This window comes from Physeter macrocephalus, chromosome 18, assembly GCF_002837175.3.
Source record: "Physeter macrocephalus isolate SW-GA chromosome 18, ASM283717v5, whole genome shotgun sequence".
NCBI classification, from domain to species: domain Eukaryota; kingdom Metazoa; phylum Chordata; class Mammalia; order Artiodactyla; family Physeteridae; genus Physeter; species Physeter macrocephalus.
The window spans coordinates 71,079,852-71,098,916 of NC_041231.1; the positions used below are offsets into that span (position 1 = coordinate 71,079,852).

The following is a 19,065-nucleotide window of genomic DNA, read 5'->3' on the forward strand; positions in this document are numbered from 1 at the left end:
AGATTGGGATTGACATATATACACTAATATGTATGAAACAGATAACTAATAAGAACCTGCTGTATAAAAACTAAATAAATAAAATTCAAAAAAAAAAAGAAAATAATATAAAAAAAAATGATCCCAACACTTCTGGGGCTGCTGGTGAAGCTCCCATCAGTTGAGGCCTGTCCCCTAGTGCTGAGGGGTCCACTGTGACCCCTGCCCTGTCATGTGTGTTGAGACCATCCTGCCCGCTGGCTGAGGTTCACCTTGTGGTTTCCCCAGAATCTGGCAAGCCCATTTGGATCCACAACTCAGAAGATCTTGGCATTATTGTCTTCCCACTTGATGTAGGGCTCGTACCAGGTGTCAGAGAGCAGCTGATACGTGTAATCCCACAGCAGCTGGCAGAGTCTGCAGTTGAGCACAGAGGGTGCAGACGGGGCGCCCTCATGGAGCTGTGAGGACAAGCATGAGAAAGGTGCTCCGGGGCTCTCGAAGCCGGGGCCCAGGCGTGCAGCGGGATGGTGAAGACGACGGTACTAACAGAAACAGCCACACGTGGGGCCTCCTTACTCGGCTCATTCAATCATCCTGACTCTAACAGGTGGAGACCTTTACACCCAGGAAGCGATGAGGAAATGGGCTCAGAGAGGTATGGACATATCCCAGTCACCAGGCTCCTAAGGAGCAGGCAGAACGCGGAGCCTAACCCAGCTCTTCAGACACCAAAGCCAACGCCCTTCACCTGGGGGCAGGTGGCGGGGGCACTGGCCAGTGGCTGGCGGCTGGAACCCTGTCTCCAGGTCCCTCTCTGCCCCTGGCCCAGTCACTCAACCTCCTGGATCTCTATTAAATCAGGATTGTAACATCCATCCTATCCAGCCAGCACCCTAGCAGGAGGTTATGGAAAATCGAATGTGCTATCATGAAGGGCAAGTGGCAGAGGGAAACTGGGCGCAAGCTCTTAAGTCCCACCTGGGCCACCTGGCTCGGGCATGGGGGGCAGGTTACCGGACTTCTTCTGAGCCACAGTTTTCTCCTGTTGGGTGATGTGAGGATTAAGTAACATAATCGACCAAAAGACGCACAGTGCCTGGTACAGAGTAAGTGCTCAAAGAATGTTAAGCATTATATTAAAATTAAATAACTGTGTTTCAGTGACTCCCAGTCACTTTCAACCCAGGAGCTAAGCTTCTGCTCCCCTCTGTGGTGTCTTAGGATAAAGGTAGTGGCCCCGCCATGACTAGAAAACACACTTTGGGAAGGCAGTCAGCTTATCTGTCAGTCCATCTGGTTACCTGTCTGATAGGCAGTCCTGTAACAATGAATGTGGAGAAGTATATCGCCTGATTAGAGCTCAGGCCCTAGAGTCAGACTGCCTGGATTCACACTTCAATTCTGCCACTTACTGCTGTGTGACCATGGGAAGGTCACTTAACCTCTCTGTGCCTCATTTTCCTTATCTGTAAAATGGGGCTAATAATAATACCAACCTCAGAGGGCTGTTGTGAGGTTAAATAAAAGCCTTAGAACCATGACTGGCACATAGTAAAAACTCAACTATTTAAAAATAAATAAAGTTTTTGGGCTTCCCTGGTGACGCAGTGGTTAAGAATCTACCTGCCAATGCAGGGGACACGGGTTCGATCCCTGGTCCAGGAAGATCCCACATGCCGCAGAGCAACTAAGCCCACGAGCCACAACTACTGAAGCTCACATGCCTAGAGCCCATGCTCCACAACAAGAGAAGCCACCGCAGTGAGAAGCCTACACACCGCAACAAAGAGTAGCTCCCGCTCACCACAACTAGAGAAAGCCCGCAGGCAGCAACAAAGACCCAAAGCAGCCAAAAATAAATTAATTTTTAAAAATTAATTATAAAAATAAATAAAGTTTTAAAGGGGGAGGGGGCATACTCTAGGCCAGTCTGACTGTCTGAACTATGACTGGTAAATCGTCCCTGGTCTGGACATAGGGTGGGCTTGGCTATCCCGGGCAGCACTTTCTGCCTGCTGTGACCAGACTGTGACTAGCACACAGGAGAGTCACTCCACACACCACTGCCAAGCACAGACCCTCTCATTCCCCCGATCAAAATAACCCTCCTCCTTGTCACCCGCCCCCCTCTGGGACTCAGCCTCAGCACACCTCCCTCCTGTGTGCCAGGGGAGCACAGCCTCCTACTCACCAGGGATCCTGCCATCAATGGGGGCCTGTGGCATCGTGGGGAAGGAGGAGACTCCCTCAACCCTGCAGCTGAGCTCCACACAGTGAGATAAACTGAGGGACTCCTGCCTGCTGAGGGGCCAGCTGGCCAGGCCAGGGGCATCCACATGGCTCAAGGAGCTGGCAAGCCCTAGGGCTGGTGGCTGCTGCGGAGGCCCCGATCCCCTCTGCAAGCAGAGGAGCACCATCGATTCTTTGGGCCCAGAGCATCCCCCCACACAGACCCCCTCAGTGACATGCCCGGGAGCCCGTGGGGCTGCACTCCTAGTGCTCTCCCCACACCCAGCCCCTGGTTAGAAGGTCAGGGAAGCACTGGAGGGTGTGGGTGAGGGCCAGACAGCCCAGGTGCTAACCCTGGCTCCCAGACAAGTAACTTAGTTTCTCAAACCTGCTCCCTCATCTGTAAAATTGTTCACAATGCCAAGAGGTGACAGAGCCAGGTCCAGAACCCAGGTGCCCTCTTCATCCACCTGATAACTATTGATGGAGAACCTTCAATGAGACAGGCATTGTTCTAAGAATGTTGGAGACACATCACTAAACTGAAAAGAGCTTCTGCCCTCATGGAGCTTTATTCTAGTGGGGTAGGGAGGGGGAGGAAGACAGATGATTAAAATAAAAAAGGAAATAGAAGTAGTATACAATATGGGGGGAAGGGATAAAGCACTACTGTACAAGGCAAATAGGGAATTCTGGGAAATGCCTCACAGACATGATAACGTTTGAACAGACACCTGAGGAGGTAGACGAGTGAGCTATGTGGGCATGTAGAGAAGAGATTGCACGGCAGAGGGAACAGTAAGTGCAAAGGCCCTGAGGCAGGGGTGTCTCTGGCTTGTTCAATGAGCAGGGAGGCTGGTGTGGCTGGAGAAGCATGAGCAAGAGGAAGAGGAGTGGGAGAGGACAGCAGAGGGCAGGGAGGTCGTTGTATGGACTGGGGCTTTGACGAGTGAGATGAGAGCCACTGGAAGATTTTGAGCAAAGACTTATGAATCTCTGGCTGCTCTGTTGAGAATAGATCATAGGAGATCAAGGGCAGAAGCAAGGAGACCAGTGAGGAGGTTCTCCAGAGGAGGCAGGGGCTGGACCCTGGGCAGCACTACAGGTGTGTGAAGTAGCTGGATTCTGGGTAGACCTTGAAGGTAGAGCCAGCAGGAGTTCTTGACAGTTGGGATGAGGATGAGAGAGAAAGAAAGTAATCAAAAACGACATCCAGCGTTTTGGCCTGAGCAACTGGAAGGTTGCAGCAGTGAGTAAGGACTGGGAGTGACATGAACAGCCCTGTGTGCAGGTCCCTGGAGACCCTGAGGAGAGCAGTTTCCATGGAGAGATCAGGAGGAGAAGAGAGGGATGCCACATAAACAACCCTCTGCTGGAGAGGAGAGCAGAGAAAGGGGGAGATGAGAGGCAAGGCCCTTCAGCTAGAGGACAGTCCCAGAGGACAGGGGTGAGAGTTGGGGAGGCAGGGCAGGGGGAGATGGGGAGCTTGGCCCACACTGCTGCCTCTTTCATCATTTTGCCTGGAAGAAGCTCTGCCCTCTGATGAGGCCAATCTGGGGGAGAGTCTCAGAGGTCCAAAGAGAGCCTCCTCACCTTCCAGGCAGCAGGGGAAGGGCTGAGTGGGCACCCTCTGCCTGAAAGCCCTTCCGAAAAAGGGCCCACATGCCACGGCCAAGCCGCTGGGTCTTGATGTACTGGAGCAACTCATACAGAACGTCAGCTGGGAGTGGGGCGGGAGGGCAGGCTGCTGACCAGGTGACAGCTGGTATGTCCCGTCACAAGATTCTTCGTGCTGATGGAGATGCTAGGCAGAGGCTGTAGGATGGAAATGGGGAGGGGAGAGGGAGGGAGCAGGACAGCTCCCCCCCACCCCCGCTCCCCGGGGGTTTGCATCAGAGAAGCCAGTGAGTGACCCTGACCTGAACCCAGGGAGCAGAGTGGGAAGTCATCCTTGGTGAGGATGCAAAGGGCTCGGCCGTTCATCTCAAAGTCCTGCTCCCTGGTGTGCTGCAGAGAATACTCCTGCTCAGCCAAGCGCAGCCAGCGCAGCTCATCCTCCTTGCGAGAGCATGGGCTGGATGGGGTTGATGGAACCCCAAGGAGGTGCCCAGAGAGGAGGGCTTGGCTACAGGGTGCCTGTGACTCTCTGGCACAAATCGCCTCACCTCACAGAGGAGACAGAGTTCAGCCTTCAGCATCCGACGAGGCACTTCCAGCCTGGTCGGGTGGCCCAGTGGCCAGATAGCCTCACAGGCTGTCTGCAGTCTGACTGCCCTTTGTTTCTCCAGAGGCAGAACTACCTGGCTTGACTCTAGGGCTTGCAGTTTGCAAGCCGCAGGCTTGCGTGGGTGTTGGCATCTGGAAAACGGGTCTGGTGGTCGAGAACAGTGGAGCGTGTAAAAGCGGCAGTATTTGGGTGGGCGGGCTGTGTTCATCCCTGCCCTTTCTTTTGAGTTCTCCCCAAACTTCCTTCTTCCCTTTCCAACTGAGCCTCTTCCTCCTGTCCCCACAACCCTCCCCCAAGAGAAGGGTCTCACTTATCCGACCGTTGAACAATCACTGATCTCAGCCTTTCTGCCAAAAGCTATGTTAGGCGCTGGGATCAACGGGGAAGTTACAACTTTTGAAGTTGCAGGCTGGAGGGGCAAACAGTGACCTGGAGCCCTTTCAGAGACGAGGAGCCGGTTTACATGATTTGAAGGCTGGGCACCTGCCCTAAAGCTAGGGCGCCTGAAATAGAGCCGGGCACGTGACAAGAGGGCCAAGCGACCCCGCCCCCGCCGTCCAGAATGGAGCCCGGGTCTCGCGGAGCTTGAACTCCCGGCTCGGCGTCTCTTCCCTCCACCGTGGCAGAGTGCCCAGAGCCCGAGGGGAGGGCGGCACGAGGCCCGGCCGCGCCCATGGCCAAACTGCCGCCGCGGGCTGCACTGACCCCGCCGGCTAAGCCCCGTCCGCCCTCCGGACCGCGCGCCAGGTAAGTTGGCCCGGCCCCGGCGCCGCGTCCCCGGGCCTCCCGGCGAGACCAACTTTTGAGACACAGGGGTTCGTTTCGAGCCGCCCCTGCTCTTTAGGAAGAGCTGCGCGCAGCATCTTCGTCCAGGGGAACTTCGGTCCCTCATCTCGCCCCTGCCCACCGCCCGTCTTGCTCGGGCCGGCTGGGGTGAGCAAGGGGCACGACTTGCGCGTCCTGAGGGGACTCGGGGAGGGGGAGGCGCAGAGTCCGGGCTGGAGTCGCAGCGCTCCTCCTCCTGACTGCTGGGAATCGAGGGGGCGCGGCGCAGGGGGGGTCGTCTGTGCTGGGTCCCGGGGCTGGACCCGCTGCGTTGGGACTCAGCCTCTCAGCCTCCTGACCTCCCCTCCTCGCCCCCCTTACAGTAGGTTCCAATAATATTTCATTGCGTCTTGGGCTTAAAACTCATTCATAGTCTCTCAGGTCCCTTGATTCAGCCAAGTTCCCTCCGTGCTCCTTCCTCTATTAGATAAAGTACCAGGGAGGAGGGGGCGGGGGAGGGGACTGGAGGGACCCCTGAAGCTCTGGCCTGGGCCGAAAAGGTGCTTCTGATGTTTTCATTTCCCTTGCTGAGCTGCTGCTTCTGGGTTAAATTCATTTTATTGCCTGTTCATTTTTAAAGAAAGACTGACAGTTACTCTAATAGATCAGGGGTCTGAGCTCAGAGTAGGTCAAAGGCACTCACAGATAGGGAGGTGAATAAAAATAGAAGGAGGGTTGGCAAGTACAGCCAGGACACCTGTGTTCATAGCATACTAATAAAGGCCAGAATCTCCTCATTTATCTCTGGTGGGAAATTCTGATGGTGTCACAGGATCAAACTCAAACCGCATCCAAACCAGGTGATTTCCCCTGAGCATTCAGTGAAAGGAAGTTATCTGTCCATGGTAGGAGTGGCTGGGCAGTTTTGAATGGTCGGATGAGAGGAGCTTGCCTAGAATGGAACCAAAGATCTGCTCACGTGTTCCCGTGTGAAGACACACATGGACATCAAACCTATACCGTTCCTATGAATGCTCAGTCTCATGTTTATTCTTCCAGACACACTCCCAGCATCATTTATTGGGAGCAGGAGCCGTTGGGGTCCAGCGAGCTTCCCAGCATGAGACAAGAACTTTCCTAGAGCTTCCAAATAGTTCTTTAAAAATCGTTACTCTGAGGTTGAGTTGTATTTTCATTGCACTTCAAAGACTTCCTGTTTATCTCCGGGTCTCTGGTAGCAGCATAGCATTTTGTTTGAACCCTTGGTTTGTCTTAAGGAGACCCTGGTTTTGGAGGTTTGGATTAAAAAGTGCCTTGTACTACAGGGTTTCTTGATCTGCAGTTGGACTTCTGATTTTAAAATACCACATTCCAGTTAGTAGGAAGCAAAGATGTTATCTGTTTCTACAGAAGTTTTATGTAGTATTCCAGAAAATAGAGGCTTTGATTCTTCCCATCATCAGATGATTTGAGCCCACCTTCGTGACCAAACACTTCTACATTATACTGACTAGAAGGAATAATCACAGAGAAAAAAAAATGGGTTGGTGGTGGGATCTTTATTCTCATCTGCATTTGAATCTTTTGGAACCCAACTGAATGCATTTGTATGGTTTGCACATGCGTTTCTCTGTCTTCTCTTCACGAGTTCCCTCAAAGAGAACACTCTGGACCTCGATGGCCACCTTTATTCACATAAAGGATTTTTCCATTTGGAGGTAAACATGTTGGGAGGTGAGTTAATATTGTGTAGAATCAATGTCCCACGTTTTCAGAGGGGCCTCAATCCAGAACAAAGAATGAGAAGAGGACTCTGATGGTACCAGCTCCACCGACTGGGAGAAAGTCTCTCTGCCAGTTGGGAAAGTCACTTCATGAGTCTTTGTATTTTTTAATCAGAGATATAACCAGAGGATCTGTATTTTATGCATTTTGAAGAGAAAAAGGCTAAATTTGGCTTCTATATTTACTTTTTCCATTTTTCTCATGTTAATATTTTTTTAAAAAACCAACAAAAACCCGTTTGGATCCCTGCAATAGCCCAAAGTCATACTGCCTTGGCAACAGTAGCTAGTCCACTGGAGTCTCCAAATATCAAGACAGAAAATTTTAAATGCACTTCCAGGGACTTCCCTGGCGGTCTAGTGGTTAAGACTCTGTGCTTCCACTACAGGGGGCACAGGTTCCATCCCTAGTCGGGAAACTAAGATCCCACATGCTGCATGGCTCGGCCAAAAAAACAAAAACATAAAATGCACTTCCAATAAAATGTCACATTTTTAAAGACCATCCTATAGTGCATTAGAACTGACCTTCCGGGCTTTCCTGCTGGCGCAGTGGTTAAGAATCCACCTGCCAAGGCAGGGGACACGGGTTCGAGCCCTGGCCTGGGAAGATCCCACATGCCGCAGAGCAACTAAGCCCCTGCGCCACAACTACTGAGCCTGCTCTCTAGAGCCCGTGAGACACAGCTCCTGAGCCCGTGTGCCACAACTACTGAAGCCCGTGCACCTAGAGCCCGTGTTCCACAACAAGAGAAGCCACGGCAATGAGAAGCCCATGCACTGCAACGAAGAGTAGCCCCTGCTCACCGCAACTAGAGAAAGCCTGCGCGCAGGAACAAAGACCCTATGCAGCCAAAAATAAATTAATTTAAAAAAAATAATAAAGGAACCCCACTGTTATTGCTTTTATAAAGCAAACAATAACTACCATTTATTGCATGTCCACTTAAGAATGAACCAGCTATTCAGCTAAACATTTAATATACAATCAATTCTCCCATGAGTCCTGCAAGTTAAGCATTTTATTCTCATTCTAAAACTTTGGAAAACTGAGGAACAGAAAAGCTATGTTAGTTGAGCAAAGGTAAACTGTCAGTAAATGACAGGGCCAGGATGAACCTAGATCTGTCTGACATAAAATCCATGCACAATCCATAGAGAAAGAAAGTGGACTAGCAGTTGCCAGGGTTGAAGGGAGGGATGAAGCCCGTGCACCTAGAGCCCGTGTTCCACAACAAGAGAAGCCACGGCAATGAGAAGCCCATGCACTGCAACGAAGAGTAGCCCCTGCTCACCGCAACTAGAGAAAGCCTGCGCGCAGGAACAAAGACCCTATGCAGCCAAAAATAAATTTAATTAATTAATTAATTATTTTTAAAAAAGATCCTTTGGCTTACAGGATCTTAATTCTCCGACCAGGGATTGAACCCAGGCCCTCGGCAGTGAAAGCGCCTAGTCCTAACCACTGGACCACCAGGGAATTCCCTAGTAACTAGTTTTTAAAGCTAATGAATTTCTTCTTTAACCCTACTTCTCACTTATCAGCAGTGTGTATAACATGCTGCTTTCCCCCCACCCCCTCAGGCCGTGTCTCTCTCAGGGCTGATTGCAATTCCTACAAGATGCGTTCATTTTATTTTATTTTTTAAACTTTTTATTTTATATTGGGGTATAGCCAATTAACACTGTTGTAATAATTTCAGATGCACAGCAAAATGACTCAGCCATACATATACATGTGTCCATTCTCCCCCAAACTCCCCTCCCATCCAGGTTGCCACATAACATTGAGCAGAGTTCTGTGTCCTATACATTAGGTCCTTGTTGGTTATCCAGCTTTTTTTTTTTTTTTTTTTTTTTTACTATCCCTTCCCCCGACCCTTCCCCCCTGGTAACCATAAATTCGTTCTCTAAGTTTCTGAGTCTGTTTCTGTTTTGTAAATGAGTTCCTTTGTATCATTTCTCTTTAGATTCCACATATAAGGGATATCATGTGATATTTTTTTCTCTGTCTGACTTACTTCACTCAGTATGACAATCTCTAGGTCCATCCATGTTGCTGCAAATGGCATTATTTCATTCTTTTTAATGGCTGAGTAATATTCCACTATGTACATGTACCACATCTTCCTTTAACCATTCCTCTGTTGCATGGACATTTAGGTTGTTTCCATGTCTTGGCTATTGTAAACAGTGCTGCAGTGAACATTGGGGTGCATGTATCCTTTCGGACCATGTTTTTCTCTGGATATATGCCCAGGAGCGGGATTGCAGGGTCATATGGTAGCTCTATTTTCAGTTTTTTAAGGCACCTCCAAACTGTTCTCCATAGTGGTTGTACCAATTTACATTCCCACCAACAGTGCAAGAGGGTTCCCTTTTCTCCACACCCTCTCCAGCATTTATTGTTTGTGGATTTTTTGATGATAGCCATTTTGACAGGTGTGAGGTAATATCTCATTGTGGTTTTGATTTGCATTTCTCTAATAATTAGCGATGTTGAACATCTTTTCATATGCCTCTTGGCCATCGATATATCTTCTTTGGAGAAATGTCTATTTAGGTTTTCTGCCCATTTTTTGATTGGGTTATTTGTTTTGATGTTATTAAGCCTCATGAGCTGTTTGTAAATTTTGGAGACTAATCCCTTATTGGTCACATCATTTACAAATATTTTCTCCCAATCTGTGTGTTGTCTTCATTTTGTTTATGGTTTCCTTTGCTGTGCAAACGCTTTTGAGTTTAATTAGGTCCCATTTGTTTATTTTTGTTTTTATTTCCATTATTCTCGGAGATGGACCGAAAAAGATGTTCCTGTGATTTATGTCAGAGAGTGTTCTGCCTATGTTTTTCTCTAGGAGTTTTATAGTGTCCAGTCTCACATTTAGGTCTTTAATCCATTTTGAGCGTATTTTTGTGTATGGTGTTAAAGAATGATCTAATTTCATTTTTTTACATGTAGCTGACCAGTTTCCCCAGCACCGTTTGTTGAAAAGACTGTCTTTCCACCATTGTATAGTCTTGCCTCCTTTGTCATACAGATGCGTTCACTTTAAATCCACCCATTCGCCTGTCTTCTCTTTCAGGTAGCTATAGTGTCCACTGCCTCAAATGGGGACCCCAGGAACAGCTGTTCCCTGCACTACATCTACCCCTAGCAGCCCAGCGAGTACCTGAAGGCCTTGGTGGCCGTGGGGGAGATTTGCCAGGACTATGACAGGTATGAGACTCCCCACCTCTGTGGGTTCCCATGGCCCCTGACTGACCCTGGGCAGAAGAATGGAAATTAAGTCATTGCTGAGGCTCATGAGGGGACAGAATAAAGCCTGGCCCCAGACGTGTCATCTTCTCCACACCTAGAGAAACTGAGTTTATACCAAGCTCACACTGGGCACCAAAAAAATCCTCTTAGCTTTCTTCTCTTACTTGGCTGGCAGAACCACTGGATAGCGATTTTGGTTTCCCTTTTGTAAGGTTTCAGTATGTGCTTTGCTACGCAAAGTTTGGTGCACGGACCAGCAGTGTAAGGTCACCTAGGAACTAAGAACGTCAAGCCCCACTTGAGAATCGGAATCAGCATCTCCAATGTAACGCGATTCCCAGATGATTCGTGTGCACTTTGGAGTTGGAGAAGCACCAGTTTAGTGGGCACTGTTCTGTCTGATCCTTGCGCTAACCCTTCTGTCACGGGTGTTGTTTACCAGCAGAGGAAAACCATGCAGGGAGGTAAAGTGCCCTGTTGCACAGCCAGAAGCAGGATTTAAACCCAGATCCAGCTCATTCCACAGTGTAAGCTCGTAATCATGGATTTCACTGACCTTAAAAGCTATTGGTAACTTTAGCAGAGGGTGTGTGTCTGCCCATGTGCACGTGTGTGTGCCCATACCAGTGTGTGTGTGTTTGTATGTGTGCGTATAGAAAACACGATTTTGAGATCAGATGAGATCAGATCAGTGTTATGTTTATTTTTACTTGGTGAAAAACATTGACCTTTCCCACCAAGAGAATTCCCTGTAAGAAATGATTTACATAAGTCACATTAAACTGGATTTATTCTGCCTTTCCAGTATTTCCAGACTGAGGTGATGTTGTGCACACATTTGATCCAGAAGGCTCTTGGAGGGAGAACTAGCGTAAATATAAATATGAGTAAATCTCAGTTGACTGCCTGGCATGATGGTAAAAGAGGGCTAGTTAGTAATGAGCAGCAACTAACTGACCTGTTAAACCAGGAAAATAAAGTGGCTCTGTCCTCTAGTTTCAGAGAGATTTCATGGGATAGCCTGAATTTCTGTTCTTTCTAGTCTCATAATTGATGATAATCGTATTAAAAACTTGATACCCCAGCACCATAGGGAGTGACACAACCTAGTGACCAGAAGGTGCAGAGAAACCAACAGGACAGGTAATAGGAAAGGTTCCATCAGTGTCCCCGCTGGCGAGTCTCTGGATTTGGCTTGGTCATCGCCGGTAACTCAGATGGGTTTGAAGCCAGTCGGGGATGAATGAACAGGTCCAATCAAATCAGACAGCTCTAAACACTAGGCTCCTGCTGACACTTCCCCTCTTACACATTTGGAATAAAGGGCAATAATAACATTTTGTGTGTGTGTGTGTGCCCATGCCACGCGGCTTGTGGGATCTTAGTTCTCTGACCAGGGACTGAACCCGCGCCCGCAGCAGTGAAAGCATGGAGTCCTAACCACTGGACTGCCAGGGAATTCCCAATAATAGCATTTTAAATTATCTTGTTGAAGTGATAGTTATACTTGCGATATTGTCTGTAAAGACAATTGGAATCTCAGCTCTGATTTCTTCAGGCCCCAATTCGGGGAGGATTCTTAGAGAGGCTCATATCATGGAGATTTCTGCCAAGGAGGGAAAAGATGGACAGATTGCATCCCCACTGTCAGAAACTCCTCCAAATGTCCCCAAGACACCAACACAGTAATTCTCTCCTTCTGTCTATCACACACACACAATTTATTGAGGGGACAGTCCTTTCCCTGATGTATATCCCTGGCAGCTTTGTCATAAATTAACTGACTGCATATGTGTGGTTTTTTTCCTGGGCTCTCTATTCTATTCCTCCGGCCCGTGTGCTTCTTTTTGTGCCATTTCTACACTGTTTGGTTACTGTAGCTTTGTAATATGGTTTCAAGTCAGTGAGTGAGTTTCCTCCAGCTGCTGTTCTCCTTTCTCAGGATCCCCTTGGCTGTTCGGGGTCCTTTGTGGTTCCATGCAAATGTCAGGATTGTTTGTTCAGCCTCTGTGAAAAATTCCATTGGAATTTTGAGAGGAATTGTATTGAATGTGCACACTGTTTTGGGTAGAATGGACATTTTAGCACTACTAATTCTTTCCATTCATGAGCACAGGATATCTTTCCATTTATTTGTGTCTTCAGTTTCTTCATCGAATGTCTTAAGGTTTTCAGTGTGCAGCTCTTTCACGTCTTGGGTTAAATTTATTCCTGGGTAGTTGGTTCTTTTGATGTTATTGTAAATGGGATTGTTTTCTTGATTTCTCTCTCTGATGGTTCATTATTAGTGTAGAAAAACACAACTGATTTTTGTGTATTGATTTTGTATCCTGCAGCTTTACTGAATTCATTTATTGGTTCTAACAGTTTTTTGGTGATTTAATACAGAAAACTGGAATTAGAAATCCCACTGTTTCTACCACATCCAGGTCATCCACAACACCCAAGACATAGTGGCTACTAATATAATCTTCCCACAGTGTCCCTTAAAAACGTGTGAAGCCCTACAAGCGTGAATTGCATCATCATTTTGGGTGAGCAGGATCTGGGTAGGGCTTGGCCTCTATAGCAAAGGTTGTTGTCTTCTCTACATTTCTGTCCTTTTATTGACATGATTGTTTTGAAAAGTAATTTATTTACCAGTAATTTCAAACGTATAGAAAATTTAAAATAGCAGTACGAAGTACTCACATTTGCCACTGTACACAAAACACTTCAGTGTCCCAAAATAGGGACACTCTTCCAGGGAACCAGCACAAAACCTCCACATGAGGAAAATATTATGGTTTCCACATTATGATCCAATCCACAGGCCCACTTCAACTTTCACCAACTGCCCCAACTCTAGGGAAATGTCTGTTTTCATTCTGATCCTGTTTTGTTCCTCTGAAACCATGAGTGATACTTTCCCTCATTATCACAACCTTGATGGATTGAAAGTGCACAGGATGAGTAAGATCTGGGTGACCTTTTCTGTATTGTAACATGTATCAGTACTTCATTCATTTTTTATTGTGATTAAATGTACATAACATTTACCATTTAAACCATTTTAAGTACACAGTTCTATGGCATTAACCACACTCATATTGTTGTACAAATATCCTCACCATCCACATTCAGATCTTTTCCATTTTCACCAGTGAAACTCTGTAGCCATTAAACACTAATACCCCTCAGCAACTGCATTCTATTTTCAGCCTTTGAATTTGACTTCTCTGGATACCTCACATAAGTGGAATCATATCAGTTTTGTTCTTTTGTGACAGGGCTATTTCACTTATCATAATGGATCAAGGTTAATATATGTTGTAGCACATGTCAGAATTTCTTTAGTTTTTTTTTTGTTTGTTTGTTTGTTTTTTGCGGTACGCGGGCCTCTCACCGCCGTGGCCTCTCCCCGTTGCGGAGCACAGGCTCCGGACGCGCAAGCTCAGTGGCCATGGCTCACGGGCCCAGCCGCTCCGCGTCATGTGGGATCTTCCCGGACCGGGGCACGAACCCGCGTCCCCTGCATCGGCAGGCGCCTCCCAACCGCTGCGCCACCAGGGAAGCCCTTCTTTAGTTTTTAAGGATGAATTTTCAATGCTTTTTCTATATACCACATTTAGTTTATCCATTCATCCACTGACACTTGGGTCGCTTCCACCTTTTGCTATTGTGATTAATATTGCTATGAAAATGAGTGTACCCGTATCTGTTCCAGTCCCTGCTTTCAATCTTTTGGGTATACCCTGATGTGGAATTGATGAATCATATGTTAATTCTATGTTGAAGTTTTTGAGGAACTGCCATACTGTTTTCAACAGAGACTACATCATTTCACTTGTTTCCTTTTAAGGCAGAATAATATGGATCAGCCTCCATGTCACTTATCCATTTACCCATTGGTGGACATTAGCATTGTTTCTACCTTTTGGCTGTCATGAACAGTGCTGCTATCAATAGATGTGTACACCTGTTTTCAATTCTTTGAGTTCTATATCTAGGGGTGGAGTTTTTGAACCATAGATAATTGTATATTCATAGAGTAAACAGAGGTTGCACCATTTTCCATTTCTATGATAAGGTTTAAAAGTTCCAGTGTCTCTGCATTGTTGCCAACATTTGTTATTTTAAATTTTCTTGATTATACCCATTTTAGCATGTGTGAAGGCATTATTATTGCATTGTGGTTTTAAGTTGCATTTCCATCATATCTTTTCAGCTGCTTGTTGACCATCTGCTTGTTGACCATCTGCATGTCTTGTCTGGGGAAGGGTCTATTTAAGTCCTTTGTCCACATTTAAAATTGGGTTATTTGTCTTTGTTGATGAGTTGTAAAAGTTCTTGATACACCTGGATAAACACTTATCAGATATAAATATAATGTGAAATTATTTTCTTCCATTCTGTGGGCTGTCATTTCACTTTCTAAATTGCATGTTTTTGATGCACAAAGGTTTTTAATTTAAGGAAATCTAATTTTTTTCTTTTGGTTGCTGGTTATGAAGGTTTATCCCTATGTTTTATTGGAGATTTTACACAGTCGTCCCTCAGTATCCATGAGGGATTGGTTCCAGGACACCCCACAGATACCAAACTCCATGGACGCTCAAATCTCTTATATAAAATGATATAGTATTTGCAGATAACCTAGGTACATCTTCCTGTATACTTCAGATCATTCCTAGATTGTGTATAAGAACTAATGCAATATAAATGCTATATAAATGTTGTAAAAACAATGTGAATGTTATGTAAATAGTTGCTGGAATGTGGTAAATTCAAGTTTTTCCTTTTGAAACTTTTTGGCATTTTTTTTCTAATAGTTTTTGATCTGGCATTGGTTGAATCCATTGATGTGGAACCCGTGGATTCAAGGGGCTGAGTAAAATTTTGCTTTTTACATTTAAGCCTTTTATGTATTTTGAGATGCTTTTTGTATGTGGTATGAGGTAAGGGTCCAGTTTCATTTCTCTGCATGTGGTTAGCCAGTCACGTAGCACCATTTGTTGAAAACACCATTTCCCCACATTTTAATGCTGTTGACTGTAGTCTGAAATCAGTTCATCGTAGATGAATGGGTTTATTTCTAGGATGTCCATTCAGTTGCATTCATCTGTATGTATATCTTCTTGCCAGTATCACAACGTTTTATTTAATGTTGCTGTGTGCTGTGTTGATTTTCTTTCTAAAAATTGTTTTAGCTCTTTAGGTTCTCTTGAAATTCCACATTTCAGGGTGTCATATTCTGCTCCCTTTCACATGGATGTACCCCAGTTTGCTTATGCATCATCTACTGAAGACATCCTAATTCCTGTAAGGTTTAGACATTATGAGTAGAGGTTCTGTGCATAATAGCATCCGTGTTTTTGTTTGGATACAGTTTTCCAAAGCAGTTGTGTGAATACTGGAGGCATGATGGATGGGTCTCAAGGTGTGAGACCTGTTTGGCTTTGGAAAATACTGCCAACCTGTATCTCAAGAGGCCGTCTGTGCATTCCATCAGCAATGAAGAAGAGTTGCTGTTGTTCACCCTCCTCCAGTAATCGGTATTGTCATTTTGGGAGGAGGTTAGCAGCTCTAATAGGTGTGTGGTGCTGTCTTGTTGTTTTGTTTATTTATTTTTAAAATTTATTTATTTATTTATTTTTGGCTGTGTTGGGTCTTTGTTGCTGCGTGGGCTTTCTCTCTAGTTGCGGCGAGCGGGGACTACTCTTCGTTGCGGTGCACGGGCTTCTCATTGCAGTGGCTTCTCTTGTTGAAGAGCACAGGCTCTAGGCACATGGGCTTCAGTAGTTGTGGCACGCGGGCTCAGTAGTTGTGGCTCGCAGGCTGTAGAACACAGGCTCAGTAGTTGTGGCTCACCAGCTTAGTTGCTCCGCAGCATGTGGGATCTTCCCTGACTAGGGCTCGAACCCATGTCCCCTGCATTGGCAGGTGGGTTCTTAACCACTGCGCCACCAGGGAAGTCCCTGTCTTGTTTTAATTTGTAATTCCCTAATGATATATGACATTGATCATATTTTTGTCCACTTATTTATTTTCTGTATATCTTCCTTGGTCAGGTGTCTGTTCAGATCTTTATCCATCTGTAATGAAGGTGTTTGCTTTATAGTTGTACAAATTCTTATCAGATATGCATTTTGCAAATATTTTTTCTCCCGATTTGTGGCTTGTCTTGGTTTTCTGAGAGTTTAAAGTTTTAAATTTTTAAAGTCCATGTTCAAAATTTTATTTCTTTTGTGGATAGGCTTTTGAGGTTTTGTGTTAAAATTCACCAAATCCAAGGTTATGTAGATTTCCTTCTATGTTTTCATCTACAATTTTTATAGTTTTGCATTTTAAATTTGTCTATGGACAGTTTTGAGTGAATGTTGGTGTAAGTTGTAAAGTTTGTGCCTACAGTCTTTTGATTGCATGTGGTTTCCAATTAACTATTCTATAACTATTTTTGGAGAAGTCATGAGATATGTGGCTCCATTTCAGTTTGAATTTCCAAATTTAGTAGTTACTGCAGGCTTGCAAGCTGGGAGCATGGGCTACACAGAACTGAGGTTGCGGCCTGCGCTTCCCAGCTGGCCAGCAGGTGGCGCCAAGCCTGCCTCGCTGACCCTTGAGGTGCATATTTATTCCCTCCCTCCTGTCACAGCCCAGGGTCTGAGTGTCCCCTCCCTCCTGTCACAGCCCATTGCCTTTCGACAATGTTGAAGGTGACCTGAAGGTCCAGAAATCCCCTTACCCTCTGTGTCTGAGAAACTGCTTCCCTCAAACACCCTTCCCCGCAAAGACTCTGCTGAGACTCAGAATCCCCCCTTTCCTGACCAGGCCACACAGAACCAGTCCCTCCCCCGGCTCATCAGCCAGGAAATGACGCGCTCCTTCCCAGGATCAGTCAGAACAACAGCTGGTGACCCACGCATTCCCCTCCTCCCCGGCCCAAACCGTAGCCACTGCCCTCCACCTTGGGCAGAAGCCCCGCTCAGGGCATCTCCCCAGTCGGGGCCTCTGATCCACGTGCCGTCAGGCCACCTTTCATGCCAGCCCCACACCCAGGCCTTTATACTTGTGTTTACACCTCTCCATGGAGAAACCTCCTTTACCCCAACTATCCAGATGTTTACATACCTTGTCTCTTTTCCTCCAGCTTTTCAGTCTCAGAATTACCTGACTGTCACCACTCACAGTCCCTGCAGAGCCCAGAGATTTCTCCTTGAAGGAAAGGTTCTGGAGAAATCAAAGGGATAAATAAAAATGCCCAAGAGGGTGAAGAGTGAGTGTTTTCTGGTTAGAATTTTAAAGTCCTCCAACTAATAGATCATTTGCGTTCTAATAACATGTTGTTCCTGAATTTTAATGGGGGAAATTCTTTATCTCATAAATATGCCAAGTGGGAAGTCCATTTAAAAAAATGTTATCGAGGTAACTCTGAGGGTTTACAAAGAATGAGGACACAACATCCTTTGTTCAGACACTGGCTGAGAGCTTCCCGCCAGGAGCCTCCGCCCCTCGGAGGGCGGGGCGGCCACGACCCTCCTCCCACAGGTGGGCCTCCTCAAGTGCATCCTGCACACGGGCCCAACGCCATCACAGAATCCTGGATTGGCCAGTGGCAGGCAGCTGGCTAGAGATGCGGACAAGAGAAAACTGCCCAACAGCCTGGGACCACCCTGTGGCATGGCCTCAGGACCCTGGTCCAGCCCAACAGCGCCTCTGCGGAGCCACACACCAGGCCAAGAGCTCTTCTGGTCTACGATAAGGCAGGAAACCATGAGTTGAAAGGAGAAGGAGATAGCCTCATCCACCAGAGGGAAGATAGCAGAAACAAGAAGAACTACAGTTCTGCAGCCTGGGGAAGGAAAACCACAGAAAGATAGACAAAATGAAAGGCAGAGGACTTTGTACCAGATGAAGGAACAAGATAAAACCCCAGAAAAATAACTAAATGAAGTGGGGCTAGACAACCTTCCAGAAAAAGAATTCAGAATAATAATAGTGAAGATGATCCACGACCTCGGAAAAAGAATGGAGGCAAAGTTCGAGAAGATGCAAGAAATGTTTAGATTTCAATCCATCCAAAAACAGCAGATTACACTTTCTTCTCAAGTGCACATGGAACGTTCTCCAGGATAGATCACATCTTGGGTCACAAATCAAGCCTCAGTAAATTTAAGAAAATTGAAATCATATCAAGCATCTTTTCTGACCACAATGCTATGAGATTAGAAATCAATTACAGCTGAAGAAATAAAAGAGGAAATCAAAAAATACCTAGAGACAAATTACAATGAAAACACGACAATCCAAAACCTATGGGATGCAGCAAAAGCAGTTCTAAGAGGGAAATTTATAGCAATACAAGCCTACCTCAAGAAACAAGAAAAATCTCAAATAAACAATCTAACCTTACACCTAAAGGAACTAGAAGAAGAAGAACAAACAAAACCCAAAGTTAGCAGAAGGAAAGTCATAATGATCAGAGCAGAAATAAATGAAATAGAAACAAAGAAAATAATAGCAAAGATAATAAAACTGAAAGCTGGTTCTTTGAGAAGATAAACAAAATTGATAAACCTTTAGCCAGACTCATCAAGAAAAAGAGGGAGAGGACTCAAATCAATAAAGTTAGAAATGAAAAAGGAGAGGTTACAACAGTCACCGCAGAAATACAAAGCATCGTAAGAGACTACTACAGGCAACTCTATGGCAATAAAATGGACAACCTGGTAGAAATGGACAAATTCTTAGAAAGGTATAACCTTCCAAGACTGAACCAGGAAGAAACAGAAAATATGAACAGACCAATCACAAGTAATGACATTGAAACTGTGATT

At 46.0% G+C, this 19,065-nt stretch overlaps 1 protein-coding gene and 1 long non-coding RNA gene across 2 annotated transcripts in view; one reads left to right on the top strand and one right to left on the bottom strand.

The window, feature by feature from the left end:
- ETV7 (ETS variant transcription factor 7) overlaps nucleotides 1-4,263 on the bottom strand; it is a 7,942-nt gene extending 3,679 nt beyond the window's left edge. The window contains 5 exon segments of the mRNA XM_024121727.1: nucleotides 252-396; nucleotides 2,170-2,404; nucleotides 3,805-3,886; nucleotides 3,888-3,931; nucleotides 4,131-4,263. Of these exon segments, the coding sequence (XP_023977495.1) occupies nucleotides 252-396; nucleotides 2,170-2,404; nucleotides 3,805-3,886; nucleotides 3,888-3,931; nucleotides 4,131-4,194 (570 nt within the window). The 5' untranslated portion in view covers nucleotides 4,195-4,263.
- A 756-nt stretch (nucleotides 4,264-5,019) lies between these two features.
- The window catches only part of LOC129391525 (uncharacterized), a 38,538-nt gene continuing 24,492 nt past the window's right edge, over nucleotides 5,020-19,065 (top strand). The window contains exons 1-2 of the long non-coding RNA XR_008615789.1: nucleotides 5,020-5,185; nucleotides 10,074-10,207. This is a non-coding gene — a long non-coding RNA (uncharacterized lncRNA). The remainder of the gene's footprint in view (nucleotides 5,186-10,073; nucleotides 10,208-19,065) is intronic.